The sequence below is a fragment of the Mya arenaria genome, chromosome 3 (genome assembly GCF_026914265.1).
Source record: "Mya arenaria isolate MELC-2E11 chromosome 3, ASM2691426v1".
Classification (NCBI taxonomy): Eukaryota; Metazoa; Mollusca; class Bivalvia; order Myida; family Myidae; genus Mya; species Mya arenaria.
Genome location: NC_069124.1, coordinates 90,602,010 through 90,625,471, shown reverse-complemented (window position 1 = coordinate 90,625,471; position 23,462 = coordinate 90,602,010). Strand labels below are relative to the sequence as shown.

General features: G+C 37.3%; 1 protein-coding gene across 2 annotated transcripts; it reads right to left on the bottom strand.

Annotated features, from left to right (window-relative positions):
• Positions 1-638: 638 nt before the first annotated feature.
• Positions 639-16,998, bottom strand: LOC128225600 (uncharacterized). Of its 2 annotated transcripts, none has more exons than XM_052935493.1 (15): positions 16,894-16,998; positions 16,020-16,282; positions 11,138-11,224; positions 9,714-9,830; positions 9,413-9,469; positions 7,560-7,781; positions 6,449-6,495; positions 5,968-6,117; positions 5,785-5,860; positions 5,358-5,502; positions 4,911-4,937; positions 4,181-4,432; positions 3,487-3,945; positions 2,803-2,937; positions 639-1,478 (listed from the first exon to the last, which is right to left on the bottom strand). In XM_052935493.1, exons 2-15 carry the CDS (start codon positions 16,113-16,115, stop codon positions 1,246-1,248), a joined length of 2,103 nt encoding a protein of 700 aa, XP_052791453.1. In that variant the 5' UTR covers positions 16,116-16,282; positions 16,894-16,998; the 3' UTR covers positions 639-1,245. The 2 variants fall into 2 exon arrangements, with proteins under 2 accessions (XP_052791453.1, XP_052791452.1); XM_052935492.1 differs by lacking the exon at positions 16,894-16,998 and adding an exon at positions 16,722-16,872.
• Between the last annotated feature and the right edge of the window lie 6,464 nt (positions 16,999-23,462).

Below are 23,462 nucleotides of genomic sequence, written 5' to 3'. Positions count from 1 at the left end.
ATATTTGGAAGGAACTTTAGCAATGCAACACAACCCCATTTAAAGATGCACTCTTACTTCCAAGAAAGCAGTGCTACAATTAATTCAATTGTCTTTATTTAATATTTGTGCGTATTCAGCTATTTAATGCGCGGTTACAATCTTGTTATGAGTAATAAATATTTTCTATAAATGCATTATTTAGTAAGTAGTTTTATATTTATTACGCAATTCAGTTTTGTCATACATGTGTATGTTTTGATTGTAAATACGAGTATCACTTTAAAATGTTCATTATAAAAACACATGTTATAAATGTCAAAAGCAATAAATAAAATTATGAAATAAGCAGCTTTATACTATTTATACGACTGAGTGGTTCAAATATCTCATAATAATTCATTGTACAACTCAGATTTACCAAATGTTTGTTTGTGGTATTCATATCAGGTGTCAGGCAGTTAAGAGCGCATTAAGTGTACCCTTTGATATAACCACCCTTTCCTCGTCTACCCAGAAAAGTACATCCTTTATACCCTTTCCATATTCGACCAAACATTCTCTCCAACTATTCTCAAAGTGTTAAAATAAGACCATTTGCCATAGAGATATTGGCATGTTTCAAAACGTTTCAAATGCCGAAAAGAGGGGAGGGAACAGCACTTTTAGTATTTTAATTAAAGAATAAATAAGTGTTTATTAATATCTGAAAACTGTAAATGAAACATCAAATGAATTAGCTATTTACAACAATATGTCACAAACGCTTTATAAAGTTGGTAAGAAATGCGACATTCATGCATGGATGCATTTAATTGAAGGACATCGATTGCTATCGTACTTTCGTACAAGTTGAATGACGAATGCTACTGTTAGAGGAAATAAATGACAAGATTAGCACAAACCGTAAGAAATGTGCCATGCATGAGACACACTTTTGTATTTTCTGAACAGTATATGGCCATTTTTTCGTTTACAAAATGCTAAACAACAACAGCACTTTCATCACAATAAAAACATTACTGACCAATTGTTTGAAAACTGTTTGTTCTGCCACTGCCATGGAATATATATCATGGCTTTGTACAAACTGATTTTTTTCCTTCTAAATGGTGCTTCACCTCTTGCATATTGTTTGAGTAAGGTATTATGAAGCTTTGTAACTGTGTTAGTTGGCGACTGTTTGTGATGGGCGTCTGTCAATGTCTTCCTGTGTTGTGGATTAAGCGTGACGTCTACCAATCAGTCAGTCTATGTCACGTGGGCTCACATGCTGCCGTGACCGGAGTCGTTGTAATATATGACCTCGTCTGGCAGCGCCTCGTAGATGTGGTCATCTGGTTCGTCGTGTGGGGTAGGCGGCAGCGAGCGTACCGGGGAGGCGGCCCCCGAGGAAGCGATCTGGTTCTGTATGGACGGACGGGAGTTGTGGGGCGCGGCCACCGTGTGCGCTCCGCCGATCATGTTCTCCAACCTGCTCTTAAACTCGGGGTTGAGACCTGCAGGGTAAAAAATAACAGTTGGATATAACACTACCAGTGTTACAAACATGCTCAGAAATATGGCATCCTCTTATCATCTTACGAATCGCTATTCCCGAATACTAATGAGAAATATACAAAAAACAAAATACATAATGGATGCGTAAGATAAAGCTTGTTGAAATTGCAAGAACATTATTCAATACATTTTTTTGATACAAGCATAACATTAATCGTACATTCTGATGTACTGTTAATAGCAATAACTACCAATTAGTGTTAAATGTTATATACATGACCCTATATTTACATAGAGTGACGGTCAGAGGCGGTTATAACAAAATATAATATACAGATCGGCGAATGCGATAAATTTACTCGAATATTTAAAAAAATATTATATACAAATACCGAGATTGACTTTGTTATGCTACTATAGGAAGGCAAACGTTATCAACATGAACTTAAATTTATTTCTTACAAAGTATACTATGACATAGGACAAGAAATGTCCCAAAACATATTCTTATGTAATTACTACTTGAAGAAAGCGGTATTGGTAAAAAGCAGATAAACAAAAGATAAATAACTGCAACGTACATAATATACAAGAAAAAGATGAAATATTTAACTACAATATGACAGCATAGAATAATTTTTTTCTATGTAAAAAGCAATGTTCGAACTTACTTAATAACAGTATACATCGACCAAGACAATAGACGCTAATGAATTTGGGCATAAAACTTTGTAATTTTAGCATTTAAATTGCATACAAAATCGGCATAATTTATAAATGTGTTCTAACAGTAAAACACGGAAATATTGCGTAATCATAAGAAACTTACGATATTCAGTCTCAGCGCAATGCCCTTTGAGAAAATACCATTTGCGCGTTAATAATATACGGTCTGAAAATTGATCCATAGTCAACTGATGATACGCTTCCTCTGTACTAGAATTTACTTATTGAAATGAGTCCTATAAGTTGTGCATGCATCCGACCTCGATAACAGACACGCTCAACCGCATCTTTATGCTGTCTGGACCAACCGAGGGATATCATCGCTGCAACCTTGATTCGAGCTTGAAATTTAAACTTGCAGGGTTTAACAGTAATTATTTTCGTATTGTTGCTAATCAAACTGCCAATTGTCAAAATAAGGGATGCGTCGGTCAAGAGACAATTTACAGCATACCATGGATTGCGGCCTGTTATGCAGGTTGTTCAATGTATATTTCAAAGCTGATATTTTCTATGGTGTGTGTTAGTTGGATATACGGAAATCTATGTTATGTAAATATCTATGTAAGACGTCTGAGGCGCTCTCCGCGCGGGTACCTTCAAGTCTCTGCTTGATATTCTGAGCAGACATGGCAGGCTCTCTCTGCCGCCGCTCGTGCAATCGACCTACACTTCCGGTCATGGGAATGTCCACAGACCTCTGCTCCTGTTGTTGAAACTGCACCTTCTTGTCTACAAACGATGGATGGAGAATGAGTACAAATTCTGTAGGATTCGCTTATTGGTAAGTCTTGATAATGCGCGTGGTTTACACACTGTAGTTTGAATGCTATTGTGTGGTCAATATCCAAAAGAATAAACGTGTTTTTTTAAATATATTCCCATTACCATCCAGGACAAATGGACGGATTTTATATACGGCTTATCGACATATATATATACAATACACCTTGTATTCATTATATATTGGAAAAAGACAGCATGCGAGACATGGGTTAACGAAATTAAAAAGTTTATAAATATGTACATTCTTCAACTATTAAGAAAGCAAAGATTATCCATAAGTTCCAGTTTATAAAATTGTAATAACCGTTTTTAATACGGAAAGAACATTTATAAGAACGTTGTTGTTTGTGAAGAAAGAGGACATACAAATGTTTCGACTGAAATATATCAATATTAGAAGGGTTTTATAGCATTTGACATACTTCTGTCAAGTTAAGTTAATGTATTGCATCCCCTGTATTCTCAAACGAAAGACAACAGTGTATGGTATAATACCTTTCTTGACCACAGGTTTTTTGCCGCCCGAGGACTGCGGTTTGCCATTCATCTCGAACCTTTCAAGTAACGTGCTAACTCCACCACTGGCCCGGCCGTCTTCACCGGAATCTCCATTATCAGTTGAGAAAGAGACGCTAGGCACACCTACGTTAGTCACTTTGTGAGTCTGCGGGACGTTTCTCTTAGTCACATTTGTTTGTGATACTGGGATCTTATTCGGTGAGTCAGGAGATTTGATCCCTGAATGCACTGATTTAGAAAAGTTTAGTCTGTACGCCTGTTGTTGTTGTTGTTGTTGTTGTTGTTGTTGTTGTTGTGGGCTTGCTGACAAAGTGGGTTTAAATCCAGTTTTACGGAGCGTAACATTAGCTAGGCTCTGTTCTAGCTGGGAGCGTTTGTCGTCCCGAGGGGAGGCTGGTGTATGCGGTGCTGCCGATGCAGGCGGTCGACCCTTCACTGGCGGGTAAATTTAAGCGAGGTTAGTGTCATGTATTTAGATCTGAATGTTATTGCTAGACAGCCAATGACCTCTAGACATAATTTTTGCATATTTATTATTATTTATGAGAGAGTGTCAAACTACACTTTGAACTTCGTGTTCTATATGAAGTTAATCTACTTCCCGAAATGTGGCCCATACTGAGTGCGTGGCCATGGTTATTTATGTACTAATTCACTGCGAGTATCTCACCGATGGGGTCGCGGGGCGGGGGAGGGGCGACCGGGAGTGTCCGCGCCTCCTTCACCTCCCGCTCATTCTCCTGGTTCACGTACCCAGGCGCCGACAAGGAGTGTTGCATGTGCGGCATCGGTGAGGGAACGCAGCGGTCACCTGTTAGTGTCTGCGCATCCTTCACCTCTCGCTCTATCTCCTGGTTCACGTAGCCAGGCGCCGACAAGGAGTGTTGCATGTGCGGCATCGGCGAGGGAACCCAGCGGCCGTCTAAAGCAGCAGGCGTTTCAATCATAGTACAACAATGCAAACTTCTGTATTTAGTTTGGAATGTTCTCCTCTCTTTTCAACCTTGGCAGTTATTTGATTACGTAAACTCATATATATTTTTCCCATGTGTCTTATGTATACAACCATCCGAAACCAACAATTACCGTGAAAGTGATGCTAAAGTCATCGTTTTTACACAAACGTTTTTTAACCACCGTTAAACTCTTAAACGTAAATTCTTTTAAAGCATTATTCAATATTGAGCTTATGCATCAGCCTACTTATTTGAAAAAGACGACTTATGCCTAAAACGACTAACAACTGAATGGTTGTATACATTATAATATAAATGTAAAGCTTTAGTTTTATAGATAATGTGTATGGAACGGGAGAATGGTTGTCATGTACAAATAAACTGTATGAAAACAGTGGCTACACACCGTCAACGGCATGCGCGGGGTCAGTAGTGAATACATACCTGGCTCGGGTTCGCCATGATCGTGCTCTGAAAGAGAAAAGGGAGGCAAGTGGTTATATTGAAAAAATAAGACTTATCCAAACCATTTCCAACATAGACTCTCCACAATATATTCCAGCTGTTTTATTGCGTGTCTTTGTAATGATACAAATTTGCAAGTAGAAGTGATTAAAGATGTCATATTTTTGCAAGTATTGTGATAGGAATATAACGTGGCTAAATCCGCTAAATGTGAAACAGTCAAGTGTTTCGGAATATAAATAACAGCCACCATGTAAAAAACGCGACACCATGAGATAAACGTAAACTATTCCAAGTCCAAGTTGCTGAAAGGTTCTTAGTGTCTCAGATTATACTGAACATCCGTTCAACACATCTTTGTTACCTAAATATTAAAGGGTATGTATTTCCAAGCTTTCTATCACTCAACGCCTCACACTGACTTACGCCTGAAGCGGTCGACGTAGCTGGGCTCCCCTTGGGCCTCCACCTGCAGCTGCCGACGGTCATTTGTCGTGAGCAGCTCTGTGTCCAGCCCGAACATGCGTTGGAAGTAGTGCGTCACTTCTGTCAGGCACGTCATCGGCTCGTGCTAGGATATCGAATGTTGAATCATGATTGTTATTACACTACACGTTTCTGTCAGCCTCAAAGCGAGTATTATTAGTTGACATTGTTTTACTTTATGAATCGAATATGACTGTATTTAAATGAATTTAAAACAAAATAAGTAAATTGTGTTTGTTAACGTTTGACCTTTTAACCATCTGAATACTAAATCTACCTTGCTAACAAACAGGCAGAGAATGCCTTTTCTCACAACAATATAAGGTCATTGTACATTTAAACAAAACTTAAAAAACTGTATTGATACCTCATTTTCAACGTTAAGTTTGTAGCCGCCGGCAACCCGTATAACTTCGTAGTGGTCAAACTGCACATCGTTAGTTCTGAAAGAATATAACGGGTGTCATTTGGCACGAGGAATACAGTCAGATACATTGGAAACTGGAAGTACATGGACGCCAATCGGGACTGAAAGGTGAGAAGTACGCACCGTTTGTGCCTGACGAGTTTGGAGATGGCATAACTTCCGTTGTTCATGTGCGTGGTGCTCTCCCTCATCAGCGTGTTGCCGTATCCGAGCCGCTCAGCCGCCCGCAACACTGTCTCGGCCATTGCCCTTGAGCAGCGAGTCACAAACCAGCTGCAAGGTATTATGAATAGGATTTCGTTATAGAATAAATCAGGCTGTGTCGCTCTAATCCAATAGATGGCCAATAGGCTTATATCATTTCCCCTGGTGTCTTCTTTTATATACTCAAATAACAGTATACAATGCTGTTTAATAGTCATAGCGATATCGTCCTTGTTCTTTCACCGCGTAAACATCAACTCAAACATTCGCTCGGTTATACAGTTCATAGTTTACCGAACATACCAATATTAGCCTTATGTTTTATATACATTTTAATACTCACATTGCAAAAACAGTGTAAGAAGAAAGCTATACTTATGTCTTAAAGAAAAGAACCAACCTGGGCGGGGTCTGTTCCCCAAATTTGTCTGCGTGGAACCTGTGAACCTGCAATTTTCGAATTATTGTTCTGCAAAGATCATCATTGTCAACAGTTCCATACTGAATACTTTAGTATAAACGTTATAAAGAAGTTCACAAAGTCAAACATCTTGACTGTGTAATAAACCCCATACTCGTCTAAGTTTACTTTTTATTTTAATATAGGAGAAAAAGGTAAACAAATACGCCCTAAAATGCACCATAGAAAGTTTAGAAACTTTTCAAAGGGAAGTGACCCTAACACCACCTGCCAACACTTCAAACACCCCCTGCCAACACTTCAAACCAAATAAATTTCAATTCGGAGGGAGGGGCGCAAGTCCAAAGGTTACGCCTCTAGCTTAAATCAAATTCTGGATTCGCCCCTGATAGTTATTAATGAAATATCTCATTTAACCAAGAACTGCTTCTCTCTCAATAATACGACAGCCTGCTGTAGTTAATGTGTCTTTACGAAGCGTTTCATTTTGGTCAAGAATCCGAATTAACAACAAACTGAAATTACTATTGTATAGTTACATTTCCTTATAATATCTTGAAACTTGATTCATCGCCGCCAGCACAACTAAAGCCACACTTCAAAAGTGCACTGATGTTTTCTCAAATCAGAATATGTTAGCTATACTTATAACCAGTTACTAAAGCCCCCCCCCCCCCCCCCCCCAAAAAGAAGAAAAGAGAGAGTTTCTTACATACTTTTTAAGTCAGATTTATTTTACAAGCCATAAAGTTTTATGAACAGTTATGTAGTCACATAAGACTACATCATGCGTTCATCTATATGCAATGCTCCCACAACTCTGAATAAACCCAAACACCCATTAACGTTCACACATGATCCTTCAAATGATCAGAACTTAGTTTAACAAAAGGTTCCAATTCAATTCTTAAAACCGAGAGGACAGTAATAGTCAGTAATGAGTAGAGTACTTTCATCTATGTACTTGTATTTGCATATTTCGTCTCCGTGTGTGTGTGTGTGTTTTGTTTAATGTAATATTGGTCTAAACCGCGCGCACTGAACGCCTTATATCAATTTCCCAAACTTCTTTAATGAACCGGTCACCTACCACCTGTCCGTTGTTGTCCAGCTTCAGGCTGTTCCCTTTGCCGGAATCACCAGACCCTATGCTGCGATTGTGAGCGAAAACTTCCGTGCGCGTCGACCCACCACCCGGTCCAGGCCTGTCGGGGATATAACCGCTATCCGATTCACTGTTGTAACCGCGCACGTTTACCACGATCCGCCGAATCTGGTCCTCTAGCAGATCCAGGTCGACAGGAACAGTTCGCTACAGAGAGACACGACAGATACGAATAGTTGGATTATCTTGGAGCATATATTTACTACGTATATATTTTATATTACAATTATAATAATGCTGTATTAAAACATATTTACATACAAAATATCAACAATCTTGTATTTCCTGTATGATATATTGTGTCAACATCTATACACCTACCGTTACAATGCCCTCAATGTTTCGCGCCATCGTTTCAACATCTATACACCTACCGTTACAATTCTCTCAATGTATCCGCGCCATCGTTTCAACATCTATACACCTACCGTTACAATTCTCTCAATGTATCCGCGCCATTGTTTCAACATCTATACACCTTCCGTTACAATGCCCTCAATGTATCCGCACCATCGTTTCAACATCTATACACCTACCGTTACAATGCACTCAATGTATCCGCGCCATCGTTTCAACATCTATACACCTACAGTTACAATACCCTCAGTGTATCCAGGCCATTGTTTCAACATCTATACACCTACTGTAACAATGCCCTCAATGTATCCACGCCATTGTTTCAACATCTATACACCTACTGTAACAATGCCCCCAATGTATCCAGGCCATTGTTTCACCATCTATACACCTACCGTTACAATGCCCTCAATGTATCCGCGCCATTGTTTCAACATCCATACACCTACTGCTACATTGCCCTCAATGTATCCAGGCCATTGTTTCAACATCTATACACCTACTGTAACAATGCCCTCAATGTATCCGCGCCATTGTTTCAACATCTATACACCTACTGTAACAATGCCCTCAATGTATCCGCGCCATTGTTTCAACATCCATACACATTCCGTAACAATGATTTCAATGCATCCAGGCCATTGTTTCAACATCTATACACATAACGTAACAATGCTTTCAATGTATCCAGGCCACTGTTTCAACATCAATACACCTACTGTTACAATGCCCTCAATGTATCTGCGTCATTGTCTCAACATCTATATACCTACTGTAACAATGCCCTCAATGTATCCGCGTCATAGTTTCAACATCAATACACCTACCGTTACAATGCCCTCAATGTATCCGCGCCATTGTTTCAACATCTATACATCTACCGTTACAATTCTCTCAATGTATCCGCGCCATTGTTTCAACATCTATACACCTACTGTTACAATGCACTCAATGTATCCGAGCCATTGTTTCAACATCTATACACCTACCGTTACAATGCCCTCAATGCATCTGCGCCATTATTTCAACATCTATACATCTACCGTAACAATGCCCTCAATGTATCTGCGCCATTATTTCAACATCTATACACCTACCGTTACAATGCCCTCAATGCATCTGCGCCATTATTTCAACATCTATACACCTACCGTTACAATGCCCTCAATGCATCTGCGCCATTATTTCAACATCTATACATCTACCGTAACAATGCCCTCAATGTATCCGCGCCATTGTTTCAACATCAATACACCTACTGTTACAATGGCCTTAATGTATCCGCGCCATTGTTTCAACATCTATACACCTACCGTTACAATGCCCTCAATGCATCTGCGCCATTGTTTCAACATCTATACACATACCGTAACATTGCTTTCAATGTATCTGTGCCTATAGTTTAATATCTATACACCTACCGTTACAATTCCAATGATGTATCCACGCCATTGCTCCAACTCAGACAGACGGACAGTCTGGAAAAATAGTGATAAATGAATATCGAAAAAAAAAACGACATACAGTTGGTTTTAGTCTTTGTCATAAGATATTAAGAATTCAATTATTTTATTCCTAACAAACTATATATCAATTTGCTAATGCCCTTTATATGCACACACTTCTCCATTATTCATATCAGGCTTATTATACAAACTACCATTCCAATAAAAATTGCGTCAACGGCATGCAGTTTATCTGACCCTGAACATCCACACTGACCTTAAACGTATTGTTGCGTCCGCCAGCGAATAGATCGAACTTGTAGCCGCTGTGATCCTTAGTGGGACCTCGGTATTTGAAAGTCGTGCTTTTGTCTAACGTCAAGTTCCAAAGTTGCTGAATAACAATATATAGTTATATACTATAGAGATTTATAAACACTTGCCTTTTACACATTTCACATCACTCGCAAGTATATATATATATATTTCCAATATATATTTAAGCAGAGTACATATAAAACATGGTTTTGTTTGGATTATATATTTCTTTGTCATGTTAATTCATCTAATATTCCTCCAAAAGACATCAGTGCCTTTTCGCTATGTCATGGATCTATTAGCTGCCCTGTTGTATCCTCGCAAACACTTGCTAACATGAAGCAACTTGTTGCCCAGTTGTGTACAAGCGAATCCATTCTTACATGGAGCAACTAATTTTCCACTCGTGTAGACGCGAACACATTGTAACATGGAGCTACATATTGCCAACTCGTGTTCAATCGAACACATGCTGACATGGATCTACTAATTGTCCCGTCATGTCCACGCGGGCATATTCTTACATGGAGCTACTAATTACCCAGTCGTGTCCACGCGGGCACATCCTTACATGCAGTTACTAACAGTCCAGTCATTTCCACGCGGGCACATGCTTACGCGCAGTTACTAATTGCCCAGTCATGTCCACGCGGGCATATGCTTAGATGAGGCAACTTCTTGCTCACTCTTCTCCATGCGAACACAAGCTTACGTGGAGCCTCTTATTGCCCAATCGTGTCCACCCAAAATAAAAGATGCATACATTGCGCAACAAGTTGCCCACTCGTGTCCACGCGAACATATTCATACATGGCGCAACTTGTTACCCACTCGTGTCCACGTGCACAAATACGTACAAGATGCAACTAGTTGCAAACTCGTTTCCACTCGAACGCATGCCTACCTTGAGCAACAATTTGCCAACTCATTTTCGCGCGAACACATGCATAAAATTGTCAACTATTTGCTTACTCGTGTCCATGAACCCCGAAAACATGCTTAAATAGAGTACCTAGTTACCAACTTGTAACCATTCGAGCACATGCTTAAACAGAGCAACTAGTTACCAACTTGTATTCATTCGAGAACATGCTTAAATAGAGTACCTAGTTACCAACTTGTAACCATTCGAGCACATGCTTAAATAGAGCAACTAGTTACCAACTTGTATTCATTCGAGAACATGCTTAAATAGAGTACCTAGTTACCAACTTGTAACCATTCGAGCACATGCTTAAATAGAGCAACTAGTTACCAACTTGTATCCTTTCGAGCGCATGCTTAAATAGAGCAAATAGCTTAACACGTGTTTCCATTCGAGCACATGCTTAAACGGTGAAACTGGGTTCCCACTCTTGTTCATGTGAATATAATTATGCTTACATTCTGGTTACCGGGCGGCGTCCTCTCGAAGGTGCAGATCACGTTCTGCTCGAGCAGCATATACAACTTCCGGTAACGTACGCCTCTCTGCAACACCAAGAAACGGTAAAAAACAGTTAACGTTTAAGAAAGTACATATAAGTCTAAGCACCGTGATCAATTTGCGATAAAGATGGCAACTGGTAGCGGTGGTGTAAGAGATGGCTCACGAGTGACGGTTATAAGCGTGTGCGACGGCGACTATGACAATGAATATGAAGGTGACGATCGATGGGTTCTATGAAACTCAATTGGAATCCCCAATCAAGGAGTTGTCGGCGGTTTCTCGACGGCTTGCCAACCTTTACAAACTACTTCATCTTTGTTTTTTTATATAGCATAAGCTGTAAAATGAAATTGTTATAGTGGATACAGGGCCATATTTTACATGAAATTTAATTAGAATTGTGACTTAGGCCTTCGTGCTATAAATCAGGCCGAGGACTAAGGGTGTGAAAGTAAACACGTACAAAGTATACTTCAATATTCTGCGGCAATGTATAGACCAATGTTATCCACTATGTATGCATGCACACTTTGTTCGACCAATGTTTATCGCAGATGCATGCAACATGTTATTTAATACAACAATGACTTCACATTTTGTATTACTATCATGCTATATATTGTAGGATATTGTTTGGCGTTTTAATTGTGTAATATAAGCAATGCAACACAATCCTACAGAAAAAAGTTCATTATAAAAACACATAATTTTATAATATTTTTTTTTCTTAAAACGAATAAATAAAACAATGAGTAAAGCAGCTTTATACCAGTTATACCACAGAACGTTTCAATTAAATTATAATAAGTAATTGTACAAGTACCATGCCGAACTACTACAGCCGCCGTTTAGCACTGCTTGAATACAGGTACTGTTTATTTCTTTTTTAAAAGAATTTTAAACCTTAAGGCATCAATTGACATGGTTTCAGTGCTAACACGACCATATCTTGAGTGAGTTTTGTTAGACTTGTTGATAGAACCTTTATGATACAAATTAAACGATGACCTAAGCGTGTCCACAGGTGCCAAGAACCTGGTAGGACATACTGACAGCATTTACAGCTCTTAAAAATCTAGTTTTGAAGACAATCCCTGCAATTATGTAGGTAGGTGCAAACGTAAGTTTACATATTGGTTGACTAATACTAGGAAACCTGCATTTAAGTACGAATTCTCTTTTCTACATCCCGAAATAAGATAACTGTGACTCCACAGAATAATACAATGAGTATACTTGAAACAAGAGTAGACCGTTTGATATCTAGACTATCAGATATGAGGAATTATAGAGCTCATTTACTTTATAACAAGAAGCAATTCACAAACGTGTCGCGTTCACACTAATCTTAACTATCAATTTTATTTATAAATATAAAAAACACCAAATGGGTAATGTTAATCAATACTTATATTTACGTTAATATTTGAAATTGATCAAAGGATCGATTTGAGGACAAGGAAGTTTTGGTTTTGTACTGTCATCTGCGTCAATTTTATAGGTAATTCAAAACCGCCTGTGATTTTATTAATGTCTAAAATATAGGACACGGACGATGCGTGGTAACCCATTCAGCATTTCTACACAAAACAGAACAGAACAGAAGATTTATTTTACTGTAAGTGTTGCATGTGTCATTCAAATGTTTGGACAGAATTAAAACAATGAAACACAATCACAATCATTTTATTATAAAAACACATGTAATAAATGTTTCCTCGTTAAAAAATAAATAAAACAATGAATATAGCAGCTTTTTTCTACTTATACCACTAAACGTTTCAATTAAATTACAACATTTCATTATAGCAGTCAAATTTACGAACCATATTAAACGTTGACAACAATGGCTGTTCTGTGCGGCCGGCCAGAGTTGACAAAAACCAATACTGTCCCGTGATGAGTATAGGTCAGGAAGTTAAAAAGTGTTGTTAGTTATGATACTTAGATTGTATTTATTTTTTTTCAGTCGAGATATGAAAAGTGTATAATAATTATATGGAATCAAATTTTTTGAAATAAGTCAATTTGTAAACCGGCAGTTAATTCAGTTAATAGGTGGTTCCACTAAGTTTTTATTCAAAATCAGTCCTGAGGTATTAGGCAAGATTCAAGTCGTGGGGACCCGTGATTTATTAGTAACACACTTAACTCTCAATGCAGGGGTCGCTAGTTCGATTCCCCACCGCACCACTAAAAATACTAATCGTCTTCCGGAAGGGACGTTAAATTGAGGTCGCGTGTGACAGTGCTATATACTGGTGCACGTTAAAGAACCAAGGTAGCCTTTACACGGGTTACATTCTGTCTGTGCACTTTGCTCCAAAAAGTACTTACATGGCTAACAATCTTATCGGAGAACTCGCCGAATGGGCCTTGCCTAGGTTCGAGTATAAATAAGCTTACACATACTTGAAAAGTTTGTCTGAATTGGACTCTGATGGAGTAGGATCGAGGGAGTTTGATGAGTGTGGGTGGCTAGAAGGAGTCTGATAGGTCATCATGGTTACGGCAAAGGTAACTAGTGGTTACTCAGGGATCTCCTCTCTATCATTGTGATAGTGCAGGGGTTCTATGGTGATACTAGTTACTGAAGTGAAAACCTGGGACTTTAGGACGGTTAACGAGGTACCACTGCTGGAGTGCCTCAGTCAATGCGAAAGAGCAGGGGTTCTTTGCTGAAACTAGTTACTGAAGCAAATATATGGGACTTAAAGACGGGTAACAAGCTGCCGGATTGCCTCAATCATGGCGATAGTTGAATGTTCGGCTTTGGTACAGTTTACTAGACCGGGTGGCAGCGATGCCTCGTGCTGTGTAACTGTTGTATTACTGTTACAGAACAGAACAGAACAGAAAATTTATTGTTAACTTGAACATATACAGTTCATCGTTGTTACAATAACATTACACATGGCATGGCAATAGTTGATAAATGCGAGAGTGCATTATACATATATACATATATGAACTAACAATGATTTCAACATGTTAAAAGTTAAGCATTATTATTCAAAGCAGTATATCGTAGCTTAAAAGCATGTTTGCAATACAAAGCTAGTTTTCGTAGACATGCAGCATTTTCCGAGTTTAATAATTGAATGAATTTAAACATGCTTGGTCTTGCATAGTAAAATTTAGTTATGTATTTTTTCCTAATGTCATTATATTTCGGACAAATCAAAACAAAGTGATATTCATCTTCGATATCATTACGGACACATAAAACACATTTACGTTGATTTCTTTCAATATTAACATATCTTCCTCTTTCAACATTTAGCATATGAGAGGACAATCTTAATCTAGCAATAATATTCCTAAGTCTATAGCTATACAATTTATCTATATACGATGACATATGTATAGTGCATTTTAGTTCTCTGTATAACACTAGTGAACTTAATGAGTTTATATCATTTTTCCAATGTCCAATAAACGAGTCGATTAACCTTCTTCTAAAATTAGGAATAATATAATCAATATTAATCGACTCCGGATATAACCATACTTCATTGAATCCTGCATTTTGTAATATAGTGCGTACATTAGAACACCAATTGTTTGAATTTGCGTTATTTTCCGCATCATATCGAAGGCTTTGCAATGTATTGTATAAAATGCAATTGTCTCTTTTAAATTGATACAGTTTAAGAAAATATTTAACAATTCGTATATGTCTAGTAACATACAGAGGGTACCGTCCTAGTTCACCATATATTGCAGAGTTACTAGTGCTTATTTTTACACCAAGAAGTCTTTTCAGAAATTTTCTATGAACCCTGTTTTATTAACATTAACCTTAAGTTTCCACTTTTCACAATATGCATGCAAATTATTTAAAGATCTTTGAAGACCTTCAACAGTATCAGAAAATATTACAGCATCATCTGCAAACGATAACAAATAAATTGAAAGTTGGTCTAATGTTAAACCTGCATCGTTATTTTCATTTAAATATAGCTCTATATCATTAACGAACATTGAAAATAAAATCGGTGACAATATTTCTCCCTGTAAAAGGCCAATATCACAATCATAAAAATCAGATAGCGAGCCCATATGTTTTACACATAATCTTACTTGACAATAAATTGACTTAATAACGTTAAGGAAAAGTGAGTTTGGAATGCAGTTGTTTGAGATATAATGGTAGAAAGTTGAAAAAGACGTAATTAAGATGGACCCATATAGTAATGTTAACTTGTAGATTAATTCTGTTGACCGGGTGAAGTGTAAAAAGGGATCACCGTGTTAGTGTGAAAGGTCTAAGACTGAAGAGATGTGAATTAAGTTTATATATATTTGATCAATTTATTTATTTAAGATTTTAAAGAATAACATTGGCTGGAAATGATTTCAACTCAATGAAATAGTAAGAAGTTATTAGAAAGAATCATATTTGATTTCGTTGATTGTATAAGCTAGTTATAGTTTTAATACAATCATTTGAGTAATTGTTTTATTAATCAGTGGACAAGAAAGTCCAGTGGCAAATGTATACATATTAGCAGTATGCATGATAAAAAACTGTTTGATAAACTTTTAAAATAATAGATAGTTAGATATTGTAAAGTTAAAAACGGCTCGAAATAACGTGTTATATGTTATTTTCAGGTTAGTAAGCTTTAGTTAACATCAGATTATTAAATCTAGAAGAGAAAACATTCATATATATATATATACTCGACACCATCCAGGTAACAACACCTAAGGAGTGAGATCAGTATAGCTATATAATTTTAACAGCACATTCAATAGTGGCTTCAGTGCTTACAATGACTAAGACAATACTGGTTGTCAATGTACCACTGAGGCTGCACTTTGTAGACTAACCTTAGTGTGTGCCCTGTGTTCCACCCAACCCTCACATAACGGCTGTCTCCGTCTCTCCACCAGTGTCCCCCTCGGCACACCAGATTTTATCGACATCGTTATTCAAAAACTGCTGACAGTACTTCTGTTTTATTGTTGCTCCTTTCAAAACCTTGTGGTGTTATGTTTATATTGCTCGTCAGTATAAATGCACGTTCCGCAGCAACTTTCTTTCGGCCAAGGACACCTACTCACATGCCGAGACTCTGGGTGACATCTCTATCCTTGAATACAATTAATTGACAAGATGAAATTTACATAGTTTTCAAAGACTATTTCAATATGTGTTTCAACTTTTAATATGGTATAGGTAAGGAAAGAGATTATAATTCCTTATCGTTTGTATTACATATTATTGTCATTAACTTCATAAAAGTAGTAAACATTTTACAACAGTCTTACGTCAACAACTGAAAGTTCGGATGAATTGTGCACTGTTTAAGTATAAATAAGATTACTAATCATATAAAATCAGACCATCATGAACGTCAAAATTGCTCAAAACAACAAACGACCGTGAACTATATGTGTAAATGACAAAACAATAATATACATAAACAACAACAGTAACAACAACAACAACAGCAGCAACAACAGCAAGACAAATAACAACGAATACAAAACAGCATTTACGTAAATGGAAGAAATCATAATTGAACGTACCTAAAACAAACCATAACCCCTTTATTATCAAAATAATATAGCCTTATCCATTTATGAGATTATTCATGATGAAACTCAAATCCGATGATGTCTTAACAAAAAATGAAGTAAAATGAAACGCGGAAGTTTAGAACGATTCAGTTGAATTATCCGAAAATACCCGACATTTTACCCTTGGTTAAACTCTCACAACGGCTGGTGTAGATAAAACCTTTGATCCAAGACTACACGGCTCGGTGACCGCAAACAGAATTGGTGCCAAGGTGGTTCCCCCATCCTTTCCATGAATCAACCAGCAAGATCGATAACGAGAGATATAAAGTACATTTACAGGCAAATAATATTATTCAGATACCATTCCCTAGGTTCTAAGCAAAATGATCATGTGAAAAAACAACATAATGATAACAAATGACAAAGTCTCAGAGGTGAAGTCAATCAGAAAAAATGTTTATCAGAAACAACGAGACAACATAAAAATATTTGTACGGCTCAAAAAAGTCAAATATTAGCTGATAATTATTAACTTACAGAAGTAAAGTTCGTCAAAGTGTCCTGCTATAATATACAGTCATAAAAGTAGTGCAATCATGACACAATGACGTGTAAATGATATGGTAAATCACGAAAAGTGACTTGAGACTTTGGAGATCGATGTTGAACGTGACTATTCCATTCGAGCTTCGTCCTTGAAGAACGAAACTCGCAAAGAAGAGTCTGCTAGGTCAATACAGGGAGGAAGTCAGGATGGTTCAATCATGCAGGTCTCCCGTCGGCCAGTCGATGCTGACGTGTTGAGCCCTTGGTGCTTTACGAATAAAGCTCGTGATTATCAATGATATTTGAAAACAGTTCGAACGTTTTCTTAAGTCCGATATGGCCATTCATGAACACTCGACATATTCTCTGACATTTTATGTAACTAGACCAGGTATTTATTTGTTTCGACGCATTATACATATCTATTCACAATTGATTGCCACATTTCGAAATACAGTCAAACTTGTAGTAAGAAGCCACCTTTGGGAAAAGGTCAAAGTGGCTGCTTAAGACATAGGCCATTTAATCCAGATTGGACATTTCCGCCACTTAAGTTTTGTTTAAACAGAGGTCGATTATGTATCTTACTCACCACCTCACACCACCATCAATACCATTCTCATTAAAGAAGTTTAAATACAAATGAAGATATAAGAACTTTATTGCAAAATTATAAATATAATGCAGTAGATAAATGTTTATATATAGCATAAACAAAAAAATCAAAACTCAGTCCACACAACTTGTACATTAAGAAGTTCACTTTGTAAAGTAATCAGTCATTTTCATTTGCTTTACATAAGTCTCTGTTCTTAAGTGCATGAACAAAACCTGTACCAACATTAACATGTCAAGCAAGTTACTCTGCAAGTGTTGTAGAGCAAAAGTTACAATAGTGTCCATGCAATCACTCACTTCAATTAATGAAACCACTTTCTTTCAACTGACACACTCATCATCTTTATCGTCATCATCCTTGTTGCTGGTAGTCTCGACAGAGTTCTTCATCTCAGTAGGAATGTCGAAAGCAGGGCGGTCCCAGTCTGTCATGGTGTTGTCGCACGTACGACCATTGCTGCCAATGTCAGCAAGGGTGCTAAGGTCCTGACTGAACAGGTCCCGCGATAACCTCAACACAGCCAGTGTGTCATCATCCTCGTCAACATCATCACTTTCCTGGTTACTTTCCATATGGTCACTGGCACTAGATAATATATTGTCCCCAAACCCACACTTTCCTAAAATGCTTCTGGATGGTGTTTGCATTCATATCGTTCCAGGATGAGTTGATCCAATATATGGCCTGTAGGATGTTCAATACCCTGAAGATCAATGTCTGAATAATGCTTGCGTCCATTGGCTGCAACTGAAGTGCAATTCTTAGGAAAGAACAACAGCTTTACTTTTCTCAGGGTGATGTCAGGGTGAGAGGGTGCGTTGTCCACAAAGAGGAGGATGTGTTTCTTCGCAGCCCTCATTTTTTTAAGGTCAAGTGACTAAACCCAGTCTTCGAAACACCAGCTCTGCGTCAATGCGGTCCTGTTGCTGTGGTATTTGACAGCCAGTTTATCCACAGAGATCGACCCAAAGCATCTGGGCTAACGTGCGTCATCATCATCACCATCATATTCATCATCACCATCATCATCATCATCATCATCATCATCATCATCATCATCATCAGCAGCAGCAGCAGCAGCAGCAACAACAACAACATCATCAACAACAACAAAAGCAGCAGCAGCAGCAGCAGCATAACAACATCATCCTATATATAGATTTCATTTTACCTTTAAACGCGGGCAATGATACTGATTTTTTATGGAGTTGTCAAGATCGTTCCACTTCCTTAAGGCGAATGGAATTATTGACTGTGCATAAATTTGAGTTCTTCTATAACTATGGGAGCTGCCTCATGTTGAATTTTGTCAAGTGTTTCTTTTTCGTATTTGGTACAATTATCCCAAAGAAGTGATTTGTATTCTAGATGCAGACGGAGATATGACAAGAATATGTGGTCAAGTGTTTTTCTGTGTAGTTTAAATTTCATCATTTTCATTGTTGCGATGATATATGTGATATGTTTGTACCAAGATCCATCATAACTGAGTGTTAAACTGAGATGCTTGTGGTGTTAAAAATGGAACAACGGTGTTATCCAAAAGAAGTTTGGACCATTTCTTTGACAATAGGTCAGAAACATAGCTTCTGTTTTAGCGGATTTTAAGTTAACCAACCATTGTTTAGACCATGCTAAGATTAAATTTAGATCGTGGTTTATTGTGTATTATATCATATTTACGTTATGTGAGGAAACAGCTAAAGAACTGTCCTCTTCGAAAAGATGAGTTATACTTAGTACAGAATCGCTATGTCATTTACATAGATAAAAAGTAGAGGCCCTAACACGGATCCTTGAGGGACACCACCTCCTAATATTCTTGATTCTGAAAAAGATTATTTTACAAAAACTTTTTTACTTCGGCCTTTTAAGCAATCAGTTAGCCAATCCAATAAATTTCCATTTATACCATATTGCTTTAGTTTGAAAATGAGACCTTTGTGCCATACTCTATCAAATGCCTTGGATATGTCGCAAAATACAATATATGTGGATTTTTGTCATCAAATGCTTTACAAATTTGGTTATAAATGTCAACTAGCTGATAATGAGTCGAATGACCTGGTAAAAAGCTAGATTGCTTTTTAAATATTACGTCATTACCATTAAGATGGTTATAAATATTTTTAAAAATATTTATTTTCATGACTTTACCAACACAGCTTATTGTGGAGATCGGTCTATAGTTTGAAGGTTCGTTCGGTACACCCTTTTTAAAAAGAGGCATTACATTAATAGTTTTTCAATACTCGGGATATTTTCTTTCTATCAAAGACTTGTTGAATAATAAACTCAGCGGGTGGCATAGCGTTTTTGATTTTGCTTTCATCATTCTGGGGCTAATTCCGTCTTGGCCAATAGCTTTGTTAACATTAAGGTTTTCTAAAACAACAGTTACATCCTGTTCTGTAATTACAAAGTTAGATAACCGTAAGTGTGATTTATAAGCAAACGAAAATGACATTTAAATGGCCAATATTTGATATTGAAACGAAGAAGTCGTTAAGCGAATTTGCCTTTTCTTCATCAGAAGTAGCAACATTTCCATTCGCTGTTTTCAAAAGATGAATGACATGTTTGTTGCGAGTTGTTTTAACTAAACGTTTCACAGTTTTCCCATTCTTCTTAGGATCTATTGTGCTTAAGTCATTTAAAGATGTTTCAATGCTACCATTAAACGTTTGCTTAGCATATTTTTTCATATTATTGAATTTGTTCCTTAAGTGTTTATATATGTTTTCCAATCAGATTGTGTTATATGAAAGCAATGCCTTTTGTTTATGTCTATCACGTTGGCGACTTGTACGTCGAATATCTGTGTTGATATCTGTGTTGTACCATGATTTATCATTTGGTCTTATAGTTCCAAATTCGAATGGTATACATTTGTACAAAGTTGGATAATTTCATGTGAAAAGATTTAACACGAGTTGTCAATATTTTCGTTGTTGATAAATAACCAATCCGTAATTCTAATTATTCATTCAATTTATCAAAATCCCCTCTATTATATATCCATAGTTTCCGCTTATAAGGCAATGAATGTGGTAAGGTGATTTTTGTAAATATGTTAGTGCCATAATGGTCACTTACATCCGAATTTGTTTTAAAGTCACCTGAATCAAGATCAGTAATATTGTTTGTAATGCCTATTGGAATAATGTTTGAGCACGTGCGTTGATTCAGGTCGGTTCGTTAATGCAGTTTGTCATGTTATTTAATGATAAAACATCTCAAAATTTGTGATTGTATATGTTTTATTGATCTTCATTAATGTCTCCAACTATGATAATTTTATCATTATAATTATTATAACGCCTTTCCTTAACAGACATTGAGTTTGTCCGAGAAATCTATTGTATAATGAGGTGGCCTATAAATAGGGAAAAGAAAGTAACACGTGTTCCAGTCATTGCTCTCAATTCATAGCGATTCCGGAAATAATCTCTCTAAATCTTAGGGCGCAAGTGCGGTGTTACATAAACTAGGAAGCCACTTGAATGTTGGTAAAATCTTTTCTTAACATATAGGTATAACCTTCTATTTTCAAATAATCGTCTGAGATATTATTATCTAACTTTGTCTCTGTGAAGCATAAAACATCGTGATCTAAGAAATTCTAATTTATTTCTAATGCCTCAAATCTTTTGGTGTAAAAAGGAAAGACACTCATCTTTATCATTTTGTGGACAAGGATAAGTTTCAATATCACCCGAACGAATAAGTTATATACGACCAGTTAATAAATACATCAGATCGCCTGGCGTGAATAAATGCGTTAGTAATACTAATCTATTGTGAGGGTTTGAATTCAAATACTGAGATATTGAGCAATGATGGGTATTGTTGCGAGTTTCAATAGTACATTTCTTCCATGGGCCAATATGTACGATTTGCTGCATTATGGACTTACCGACCATCGCATCGCAAGAAAATATTGAACAACAAAAATGAAGCAGTTGACGAGGTTTGAAGCCGAAGCAAACAGACTGAAAGAATATTCGAGGGGAGAGAAAAAGGAAAGCTCGTACATTCTCGGTCGAATCAGTCTGGTCAAACGCTTTGTTAACTTCATTGGTTGCTGCTGGCGTGGAAAAAGCCGAAGCAAACAGACTGAAAGAATGGTAAAAGGGTAACAATATACATAATCGAGGAGAGAGAAAAAGGAAAGCTTGTACATTCTCGGTCGAATCAGTCTGGTCAAACGCTTTGTTAACTTTATTGGTTGCTGCTGGCGGGGAAACAATTTTTCCTTCAAAGAGTGGACAGTAACCTTCGATGCTAGAATGGTGGCAGGGCCGTCATGAGACCGAAAAGCTCCAACAACCATGTCAACACGGATTACCGTCTACAGAAAACACATGCCTCTCTACAAAAGATGACAACAACTACAGTATGAGTAGAGTTAGAGTTAATAACTCGTGCCAATTATGTATGACTGGGTTTGTTTATATTAATATATTGTACTTACTGGCGGATTGACCCATGCATGTTTTGTTTCACTAAATGTGTAAAATATCATCTTGGATAACACTGCTTATCAAATCAAAGTTCATCGTTTAATTGCTTATTGTAAAAATATATACTTATTCGTGTCATTAACTATTGTTACAGCAAATGGCACCCATGTCCGGTAGGCCAGAAGGGAGTCAACTGCAGGCCGTGTTGCAGGAGTTGGCGGAAGGCAATGCGTGGTGATCTTTTCTGTGATTACGAGTGCAATACAATTTAAATGATATACCGAAATTCTACAAATTCCTACTGTTGTTATACTGAAAGTGAAATAATGCCAATACATTAGGCGTAAATTTGAAAATCACGGGGAAAACACAACGTAATGATGACATTTTGTTGACTTCATTCCACACATTTACAACCATGCATAGTGAACGCTACGCAGCATTCATTCCGCAACACGGGCAACTTTCATTCCGCAACACGGGGCAACATTCATTCCGCAACACGGGGCAACATTCTTTCCGCAACACGGGGCAACATTCATTCCGCAACACGGGGCAACTTTCATTCACGGGAACAAAACTCTGTAAGAGATTGGTGGGGAAAATGTTATCGAAATGTATGTTTCAATGAAGTGGCAGCAGTGTAAATAACAAATTTCACCCAAAAGCATAAACTAATAGCATGTTGACATATGAAACTAAGTATAAGGGAGGCTCATTTGAAACATACCCTGGATTAGATTTCGGTATGTTGACAGGAAAATAGCTGTGTGATAGCATTTGAAATTTAGCAAAATGAAGAAAGCTTTTGGGGCTGGTAGAAAAAAGGTTAAGGTCAATGCTTGTATTTGGATACACAAGACTTTGTTAGTTTCCTCATTGCACAAATTCAAAACATGGTTTCGTCGCATTGCGGCGTATCTAGTTTGTGATTATACTGTATGCACCGCCGCCGATAAAATGCCACTGGAAAGTCGCTAAACCGTTCGCCTGATCTTTATTCACATTGGAAATGTCTCATCTGAATTATCCCCATTCACAATGGAACCATTGTCCGATAATGAATATCCCCTTTAAGTGCACACTTTGATATAATCTTTGGTTTCATAGTTACATAGT